An 11,304-nucleotide genomic window follows, 5' to 3' on the forward strand; every position below is an offset into this window, starting at 1 on the left:
TGCAGAGCGTGTACATTCATACCTCCATTCCCCATGATGTTTCTAAAATTCCCATGTGCAAACACCACTGATTTATGGAGACTTTTGGCTGCTGTGGTCAGAACCAGTTCCTCCTTATTCTACTTCAACTGTAAGATGTTTGACCTCTTTTGATACAGATTTTGTTTTACCTTCTGCTGTAGTACTGACTTGTGGTTTCCTCATTGCAAAGTAAATGATCTCAGAAAAATTAGTATCATATTCAGCTTTGTGTTATCCCAACACCTGGGACAGTGCCATTCAGAGAATAGGTCCCCAATGCTTGTCTGTTGCATGATTCAGAAATGAGAGCCCTTACTCAGAGCTCTTCAGTTCTGTTGGAGTTAATATCATTCTGAAAAGTGGTATTTTCTATTTTCATGTTTGTGTTCGTTCTTCCTTCATGTTAAAGAATTCTTAATAATGAACTATCCTGTTATCAGTAAAGCTATGTGGACATCATAAGGCCCTACTAAAACTACGGTGACACTCAGTGGCTGGAGCACAGAGATGGGTCTAATAGAAGGAAATGAATGTTGAATAAGTGTAGAAAATATATAGTTGAATGGCTGGGTGCAGTGACTCACAGTTGTAATCCCAGCACTTTCAGAGACCAAAGCAGGAGGATGACTTGATGCCAGGATTTCGACACCAGCCTGGGCAATAAAGCGAGACCCTGTCTCTATTTAATTTAAAATAAATTAATAAAATAATCATAAAATAAATACAGAGTTTAATTGTGGTCTGTAGACCAACAGGTGTGACAAAGTAAAAATGTCCTTCAATTTTTAAGAAACTAGGGGCTAGCTAGTCATCCTTCAGTTTTCTTCAAAAAAACTAACACTCACAGTCTAGTTTTCATAAAACCGAATCCCAACATTACCACTAAGGGTTACATATGACCTTTTCCAGTGTCACAGCCTCCTCATCACCAGCAGAAACCAGTGATCTCACTTCAATCCCTTAAAGAATACGCAGTTGAGTTTGGAAAACTAAATCCTCTCTGTGAGGGTTTCCACCAATTTGTTGGAGATTCACTTATGATTGGCAGGGGAAGATGCTGTTTGTCATTCCTCTCACCAAGAAACAATGTGTTCATAATTAGGCCAACCTTCTCCTTTTGTTTGGGGATACCTGATTAACATTATCAGGTAGGTTTATTTTTCTTTCTCTTTAAAAGGTGGATATTTAGTTGGATGAAAGAACTTGAGATGGTGAGAAAATGAATTCAGAGGTGCTAAAGTGCCTCTGAGTGTGTATACCTAGGCATAGAATCTGGGCTATAAGCCAATGCAAATATCCAAGTTTTAAGAGATTAGTGCAGACTCTCAAAATGATGGTACCATTTTATAATCCCACAAGCAGAGTATAAAAGTTACCATTTCTTGGTATCCTTGACAACATTTGGCACTTTCAGATTTTTAAACATATGCCAATAAAGTGAATAAAGTGATATTTAATTATGATTTTAATTTGCATTTCTCAGATTGTTAATGAGATTGAGTATGAAATAACTGTTCACATCCTTTGCCCTTTGTTTCTTGGGATATATATATATATTTATATATATATAAAATAAACTATACTGTATATGACACTTTCCCTTTAATATTTGAGAATAGTTTTAGTGCCTTATGACTTGGTAGTAATTTCTAAGTTTTCTGTATGATAAAAAGTATTGTGCATTTCCAACATTTTGGAGCATAATTGGTATGTTTATTAGACTATTTTTTAGATGTACTCATTTATTTGACATATTAAATTAGACAAAGAAATATATGTGTAACCAGATAAAAACAATCACATTCTCATACTACTTGAACACACAGCAGTGGTCAAAAATAATGGATTGTAAAATGGACCCCAGGATTCAATGCAAAACCACCCCATACAAGAAAAGTTTCAGGCTTCTAACTTCACTGAATCCAGTACTAAACGTGCTTCTTTATATTCCTCAGTTTCTTCCAAGTCTTTTCCACATTCTACTATCTGTTGAAGATCCAAATATGCGGCTTCCAACCTGCGCTGGCAATCTGGGATCATCATCCGGGATTCTTGTAGGATCTCTACCTGTTTTTTAATGTCATAATTTTCACCATCTTCAGCTCTCATTTTTTTCAATCTTTTCTTCCTGTTGTTTTGCCACTTTTTCATACATCACTTTTTCTTTGACCAACCGCTTCACCACGCCGGTCTTGATCTTGATCTGTCTCACGCGAGGTTCGGCCGTGGTCCCTCGAACGCCGCGAGAAGGAGGGGCGAAGAGTCGGGGTAACAGTGGAGGGCGATGCACAGAGGCGGTGGCTATATAGACTATTGTTTTTAAATATCTTTTATCTCCTCGCTTTTATCACCTTGCTGAATTGAGGGTGTTAGATTGCAAATAATAATTACTATGGTAAAATTGCTAAATTCTCATTGTGATTCTCTCATTTTTTCTTCATATCTTTAAGTGATAGTGTCTGGTACATATGTCATATTCTCTTGGTGAATATATTATTATATTATTATTACTATTTATTGAATTTTACTTCTTAAAATACTATTTCACTGGATTTAACGATTATAGATGACAGTATTTACCTCCAGCTCTCTAAAAATGTTATTCTGCACTCTTCAGTCTTTCATTTTTGCTGTTGAGAAATCGTCAGCACAAATGGCATTCCTTTGACAGCAATACATTTAAATATTTATCTTCCAGAATGACATTAAATTGACCCCTTCCCTGTGGGGCTTATAGTTTACTGCAATGTTTCTCCTTGTTGGTTTCTATTTATCATACTTGGGACTCACTGGTCTTCCAGACTGAGGATTCATATATTTAAAGAAATATATTTATTTAGACATGGTCTCTTCAAATATTTCTTTTCTCCCATTCTCTGTATTTTCTTTCTAGAACTATGATCACACCTATATTTTTGATTAGACATATATATGATTAGACTCTATTCTCCATATGTCTTTAATATCATTTTGTATTTTCTGTCTCTCTGAGGAGAATTACTGGTAATTTTTTCAGATTAGTCTTCCGGGTCAGTTATTCTCTCTTTTATTATGTCTTAACTAACATGTAAGTCAGTCATTGATTTTCTCATTTTAATTATTTTATTTGTCATTTCTGGAAATTGTTTCCTTCCTTTTTATTTCATTTATTATGCTTTGATAGTAATTTGCTCCAAATTCATTATTTCTTTTGCATTTTAAAATGTATTAAATGTTCTTGTTTCAAATTACACATCCAGTAATTTCGATAATGAAGTTGTATACAGATCTAATTTTATTTATTGTTGTTTCCACTGACTTTTACTTATGGTGGCTTATTTTCTATCGTGTATTGGGATTTAATCATGAGTCCAGGTTTTGTCGAACTCACTATATGAGATTTTAGACACCTGTTTTGAGGATGCATTCCTCCTGTGGGGAAGATTTATATTTGTTTCTGACAGGTATATGAGGACACTAGAGATCTTGTCCATTTTAAATCATGTTTTTTTGTTGGCAGTTTTTAAAGCCATAAAATATTGTAAATTCAGTCCTCAATCTCATATGAAGGCAGGTCATTGGTCATTGTGTTGATGTTTTCTTTTGTCTTCTAACTGGAAGCAATAAATCATTCTCTTGTTGACTCCCTTACATGGTTGTTTTTCCCCAAGTTTAACCTTTCTCTGAGGTTGAGACCTATCTGAGGGTCCACCTTTATGCAGGATCTCTCAGTCAATAATTTCAGTGTATCATCTGTTTTTTGTTTTGTTTTGTTTTGTTTTTTTGAGGTGGAGTCTCTCTCTGTCACCCAGGCTGGAGTGCAGTGGCGCAATCTCAGCTCACTGCAACCTCCGCCTCCCGGTTTCAAGCAGTTCTCCTGCCTCAGCCTCCCTAGTAGCTGGGACCACAGGTGTGTGCCACTGCATCCAGCTAATTTTTGTATTTTTGGTTGAGATGGGGTTTAACCATGTGGGCCAGGCTGATCTCAAAATCCTGACCTCATGATCCGCCTGCCTCAGCCTCCCAAAGTGCTGGGATTACAGGCGTGAGCTGCCATGCCCAGCCTAGTGTATCACTTATAGTCACCTGTTGCCACTGATACTCTAGCATCTTTATGTGTCCCTAGTGTAACAAATTGCCTAATTGCTAGCTTCTCTTGCCAGCCTCTGTTCCTTTCTTACTTGTGACTTCATATCTCTCATCTTTCTTTCAGGTATATCCAATTCTTTAAAAACTGTTTAAAATATTTTCTTGAACATTTAGTGGATTTTTAAAAGTGTAAATGTGTTGGTATCAGTATCTCTTCTGATTCCACTCCATTCTGAAAACGGAAGCCTGACTTTTCTCCCCAAATGTAATGGGAATAATACCAAACATAGATTCTTTTACTTTTTTCTATCCTTTTTTTCTTTTTTTACTGTTTTCTTTTTTCCCTGGCAGAAAAGTTTTTAAAGAGTTTAGATCAAGAGAAGAACTCGTTTTGTTAGCTTCTAAAATTGTAAGAATTAAATGGCACAAGTCATCTGGAAAATTTGAAATTTCAGTGGTTATTCTCAAAAGAGAGGATTCCCTGAAGTTTGTATAGAAACTCAGAACAGGATATAATGCAGATTGATAAGAACAAATGTTTACTTTTGGAAATTAAAGTAAAGATAGAGCTAGCAGAATTCGTATCCAGTTTAGAGAATGAGAGAAGCATGATAGAAAGGGCAAGAATAGATTATGTATCACGCAGACTTGAACATGAATGATGCACTCCTGAATAGTTGCAGGTATCTTGTCAAATCATTTAGCCTCTTTAAAATGCAAAGTCTTTATCAATATAATGGAGATAGTAATGTTTTGGTCATAACCTTAAAATAACTCATCTATATGAAGTGGTAAGTAGGGTGTCTGGAACAAACTAGGCCCCTGACAATTGGTATTTACTACAGTATTCTTACTAGCATAAAACTTCACCAGTGCTCTGCCTATGAGGAGTTAGAGATGAACACCAGAATCAATCTTAGATTATTCATATATTTTCATTTTTTGCTTAAATAAACCATTATCAACTAAATATTTTGTTTGCCCCATATTATTAGTTAAGCCACTTCAACACACACTTTTAAATTAAGGTATAATTCACATAACATAAAATTCACTATTTTAAGCTGTAAATTCAATGGTTTTTAGTACATTCATGAATTTTATGTTACCGTCATCATCACCTAATTCCAGAACATTGGATTCACCCCAAAGACAAAGCCTTGTACTCATTAGCTATTATTCCCTTTTCGTTTCCCATTTTCCCCTTCCTGATTTCTTGCAATCACTAATATACTTTCTATCTGTATGACTTTGTATATTCTGGACAATTCACCGAAACTCATACAAATAGAATCACATTAAATGTGGCCTTTTGTCTTGTTTCTTTCATTTATCATAATGTTTTCAAGATTCATTTATGTTGTACCATGTATCATTACTTAATTCCTTTTTATAGCTGCATAATGTTCCACTGCATGGGTATACCACTTTAACTGTTTGTCTATGGTTTATCTATGTATCCATGTTCAACTCAGTGATGGACTTTCAAGTTTTCCAGTGTTTGGCTACTATGAATAATTCCTCAATGTACAAGTTGTTGAATAAACATCTATTTTTAATTCTTTTAAGTATATATACCTTGGAGTGGGATTTCAGGGTCATACAGGAATTGTGTGTTTAACTTTGTGAGAAAATGTCCAACTATTTTCCACGGTAACTGCATCATTTTATAATACATTAACAATGCACAAAACTTCCAATTTCTCCATATTCTCACTGTCACTTGTTAGTTTCCTTTTTTTCTTAGAAAAAAGTATACTCATCCTTGTAGGTAAAGTTAAATTTTGTGGTTTTGATTTGCATTTTCCTAATGTCTAATGCTGTTGGGCATCTTTTCATGTATGTATTGGTCATATCCGTATCTTCTTTGGAGAAATATCTTTTCAAGTCCTCTGTTCATTTTTTAATCATAATGATTGTCTTTTTTCTAAGCTGTAAGTGTCCTTCATGTATTCTGTGTAATAAACTATTATCAGATACATGATTTTCAAATATTTTCTCTCATTATTTGGGTTGTGTTTTCACTTTTTTGATAGGGTCTTTTGAAATGAAAAAAGCATTTAATTTTGTTGAAGTCCAATTTATCTTTATCCTTTAATTTCTTGTGTTTTAGAGGTCATAACAACAACAACAACAACAACAACAACAAAAATTGCCTAATTCAAGGTTTTGAAGAATATATTTGTATTTTCTTTTAAGAGTTTTATAGCTTTAGTTCCTACACTTGGGACTTTGATCCATTTTGAGTTAATTTTTGCATATGGTGTGAAGAGGACAAGTTTATTATTTTGCATGTGGATATCCAGTTTTCTAAGCATCATTTGTTGAAAATTCTATTATTTTCCCATTAAAAAGGTTTGATATCCTTGTTGAAAATAAATTGACCATAGATGTTGATTTCTGAACTCTCAAGTCTATGCCATGGATCAGCATGTCTCTCTTATGCTGGAAGCACAATGTTTTGATTACCGTAGGCTTGTAGTAATTTCTGAAATTGAAAAGTGTGACTCCTCCAATTTTGTTCTCTTTTTCAAGATTGTTTTAGCCATTTTAATATTCTTTGAAATTCCAAATGAAATTTAGAATTAGCTTGTTCATTTCTACCACAACACAGTTGATTGAAATTTTGATAGAGATTGCATTAAATCTGTAGATCACTTTAGAAAATATTGCCATCTTAGTAGTAGTATGTCTTCCAATGCATAAACCTGGGATGGCTTTTCTTTTATTTGTCTTCTTCAATATCTTTCAGAAATGTTTTCTGGGTTTTCAGTATATAAGTCTTTCACATCCTTAGTTAAATTTATTCCTAGCTATTTTATTCTCTTAGATGCTTCTGTAAATGGCATTGGTTCCTTAATTTTGTTTTCAGATTGTTCATTGCTGTCATGTAGAAACCCAACTGATTTTTATGTGTTGATTTAACATCCTGAAACTTTGATTAATACATTTGTTAGCTCTAGTAACTTTTCTGTGTATTCTTTGGAATTTTCTACGTGAAAGATCATTTCATCTACAAATAGAGATAGTTTTACTTCCTTTCCAATTTAGATGCCCTTTATTTCTTTTTTCTCACCTCATTTAATTAAAAAACTTTTTTTGGAGATGAAGTCTCGCTCTGTCACCCAGGCTGGAGTGCAGTGATGCAATCTTGGCTCACTGCAACCTCTGCCTCCCAGATTCAAGCCAGTTTCACTGCCTCAGCCTCCCAACTAGCTGGGATTACAGGTGTGTGCCATCATGCCCAGCTAATTCTTGTATTTTTGGTAGAGACAGGGTTTCACCATGTTAGCCAGGTTGATCTCAAACTCCTGACCTCAAGTGGATCCACCCACCTCAGCCTCCCAAAAGGCTGGGATTACAGGCATGAGCCACCATGCCCGGCCTCACCTAATTTAATTTTCAGGTTACAACTTCCAGTGCAATGTTGAATAAATGGTGAAAGCAGACATTCTTGTCCTGTTCTTTATCTTTGGTGGAAATGTTTCATCATTTTACCATTAAATATGATATTTTCTGTCAGTTTTTCACAGATTCCTTTTGTATCAAGTTGATGAAGTTCCTTCTTATTTCTAATTTTGAATTTTTTAAGTAAAAGGGGTTTAAATGCTTTTTCTACATGAATTGCAATGATCATATGATCTATTTTCTTCATTCCACTAGTAAAGTTTAGTACATTAATTTTTTGTGTATTAAACCACTTCTACATTCCTGGTATCAATCATACTTGGTTGTGGGGTAGAATCTTTTAAATGAGCTGTTAGATTTATTTTGCTGGTTCATAAGGCATATTGCCATGTAGCTTCTTTTCTTGTGGTACCTTTATCTGTTTTTTCAGAGAAATACAGATCTCATAGAATGAGTTATAAAGTACTCTTTCCTCTTCTACCTTTTTTTGAAATAGTTTGAGAGCAAACACTAGACAAAAGACATTTATAAGACTTGTTCCTATTTAGAAACATTCAATTCACACTGCCTCTCTCTTCAACTTCAGAAATAAACTCAATTATGTAACTTTTATTTGGCAACCAAGTATCTAATGTAACTATCCTAATAAAGAAAAAAGTGATTGTGTATTTGTCATATTTTGTTGAGTTTACCTGTTTAAGTGAGTGCACTTGATAAGAATTTTTATCAAATAAATTGCAATATGTTCTAACAATTATTTTCCTAGAGAGCCTTACAATTTTATCATGTTTTATGTATCATTAAATCAACAGCAAGTGTGGAAAACCCACCAAATTTTATGATTCAGGCTCTCATTTTCTTTAAGAAACATTTAAGTGATAAATTATTCATTGAAAATAGTTATTTGGGGAACTAAGTGCTAATTAGTAGACTTCGCAAATTGTTCCTCAATTAGTTGATTAGCATGAATAGAAGTATGTTTGAATGATGTAAATTTAATGATTTAATTTTACTAAGATAGTAAAAATAATAAACGTATCAAGTCAAAGAAGAAAAGAAATTTTGCTTCCAATAGTGGACATTGTTTCATTTGTGAACGGTCACTCAGTATCTTAACCTACATGTTTCTTTGATTGATAAGCCCATTGTGTTTGAATAGGTACAAGATAAAGCCTCGGCCACGTGCAGTGGCTCATGCCTGTAATCCCAGCACTTTGGGAGGCCGAAGTGGGTGGATCACCTGAGGTCGGGAGTTTGAGACCAGCCTGGCTAACATGGTGAAACCCCATCTCTACTAAAAATACAAAAAATTAGCTGGGTATGGTGGTGCATGCTTGTAATCCCAGCTACTTGGGAGGCTGAGGTAGGAAAATCGCTTGAACCTGGGAAGTGGAGGTTGTGTTGAGCCAAGATCGCACCTTTGCACTCCAGCTGTAGCAACAAGAGCAAAACTCCAACAACAACAACAACAAAAGCCTTGCCTCAGACTACAGAGGTCCAAACTTCTAGATCCTCTATCTGCTCACTATTAGTTAGTGAAAGTTATGGCATGTGATGTTTTGTCTTGCTCAGTTGTATGCTCTAATTGGGGTTTTTATCATGTGGAAGTGTGGTAAGCAGAATTCTAAAGGTGCACTCCAAGATTTCCATCTTTTGGTTATTGGATCGAACATTAATCTAGGAACTAATGTAAGGGACTTTGCACATGGAACTAAGACTATTAATCAGCTAACTTTAAAGTAGGGAGATCATCTTGTGTCATCTGGATGGGCTAAATGAAATAAAAGGAATCGTTAAAAAAAGAAGAGGAAGGTAGAACCATCAATTAATGGAGCTGAGGTAGAATAAAGGTGCAGAAACAAGGTGAGGGATATATAGAGAATGGTTTATAAACAATAGAACCCATGATTAGTACAGGTATTTGAAAAGGCCTATCTTACCTATTTTGAGCTAAAATAGTCTTTTAGGTTGGAAGACTGGTAGCTCAGGATGTGTAATGAAATATCACTCTGATTGCCTGAGATTACTTTGAATGAAATGCTTTTCTGAAGAAAAATTTTTGAGTGGCTATTTTGCCACTTTCATGAATCAAAGACAGAAGGGAGTCAAGATGGCTGCTGAAAGACCATGGTAGGCTAAAATCCTGAAGACCTTGCTAAAGATACCAGTTGAAATCTAGAGACTATCTTGATCTCATTTCATGCTTCCGTAGAGTGGAAACAGCCAAAGTCTATGCTTAACGTCTGAGCTAAATTATAACATCTACTGAATTCAAAGCTTCTCCCTATCTTTTATGTCTAAGTTAGGAAAATGATTGGGAAAGACTAGAACCCCACGTATTAAAATGAGATTACATGAGAAATCAAAGGTCTTAAATTTCTCCTGGAGGCCAGAAGAACCTCTTGTCTCTTGTTTGGTTTTATGCTTACAGGAACATGGGGTAATTATAACCTAAACTTAGCATTTGAGTTGCAGGACACTAAATGATAATATTAAATAAATTGAAAGCTTCACCAGATCTTAGATCAATAGGATAATGATGGAAAAGAATACAGCTAAATGAGGATGTGTAGGGGGAGAATCAGAGCCTTGCAACTCCTATGGCAGCCAGAGCAGTCCTTTTCTCCTTGTTGATGAAACTCTTTCACACTTGCATGAAAGAACTTTGAATAAATCTCTTACGTAAGCTATTTATCTTAAAAGCAGATCATTCTTCTTAGCCATCTTCTCTGCTCTTTCCTAAACCCTTCTTGCCTCCCCAAATGTAATTAACATTATAATTCAGAATGCTCCTGGAGAAAATTACAAAGTCCAACCCTAAGAAGAATGCTTTCACCTAAAAAATAGTTATATAGCTTTACTAATTCATGTTGATCAAAATCTGAGAAATGTGTGTAGGAATGAATCTGAACTTATTTGTAAAATGAGGAACAATCATCATTTTTGATTTGGCCAATTTCGTTGATATGGTTTCAGTATGCTTGCTGGATTCCCTGGGAGTGAATTTAATTGTTTGGATGGATGCTTAAATCTGCAACCTGGAACTAAGGGTGGCCTGCACTTAAAAGAAAGAAAACAATTGAAATGCAGAAAACTCTTGGTATAGTACAGAGAGAACACTGTAAAGACTTAGAGTTTAGAAGGTGGGAGTCCATTCACCATGTGTTACTTCAGATAATTTCCTAACTTTATCCCCTGAGAAACATGAGAAGACACTCTTTACCAAGACTTTGAGAAAAACATTGTGTAACGAGAGCAGATGCTTAGTGATAATTTGCTTAGGGTTCAAGATGCTTATGAGAGATTGCACTTGAAGTACGTTCCTGGTTTCAGTGAGTAGGAGGATTGCAGAGGAGCAGAAGCAAAATAACACTTGACTTTCGGTATCTACAGAGGATAGGGACCAAGGCCCCCTGCAGATACCAAAATCTGGGGTTGCTCAAGTTCCTGACATAAAATGGTATAGTATTTGCATCTAACATATGCACATCCTCTCATATACTTGAAAAGAGCTCTAGATTACTTATAATACCTAATACGATGTAAATACTATGAAAATAGTTGTTATGCTGTATTGCTTTTTTTAAAAAAAATCTGTATTACATTTTTTTTTAAGTTTTGTTAATTTTTTTTTTTTTATACTTTAAGTTCTAGGGTACATGTGCATAATGTGCAGGTTTGTTACATATGTATACTTGTGCCATGTTGGTGTGCTGCACCCATCAACTCGTCAGCACTCATCAATTCATCATTTATATCAGGTATAACTCCCAATGCAATCACTCCCCCTTCCCCCTTCCCCATGAT

The 11,304-nt window shown here is 35.0% G+C and overlaps 1 protein-coding gene across 1 annotated transcript in view; it reads right to left on the bottom strand.

Moving 5' to 3' along the window:
• Positions 1 to 1,752: 1,752 nt before the first annotated feature.
• Positions 1,753 to 11,304, bottom strand: part of LOC108528562 (tubulin-specific chaperone A-like) — a 31,924-nt gene continuing 22,372 nt past the window's right edge. The window contains 2 exon segments of the mRNA XM_017870424.1: positions 1,753 to 2,133; positions 2,135 to 2,331. Of these exon segments, the coding sequence (XP_017725913.1) occupies positions 1,921 to 2,133; positions 2,135 to 2,331 (410 nt within the window). The 3' untranslated portion in view covers positions 1,753 to 1,920.

Source organism: Rhinopithecus bieti, unplaced genomic scaffold (assembly GCF_001698545.2).
Source record: "Rhinopithecus bieti isolate Rb0 unplaced genomic scaffold, ASM169854v2 scaffold_5130, whole genome shotgun sequence".
Lineage (NCBI taxonomy): Eukaryota > Metazoa > Chordata > Mammalia > Primates > Cercopithecidae > Rhinopithecus > Rhinopithecus bieti.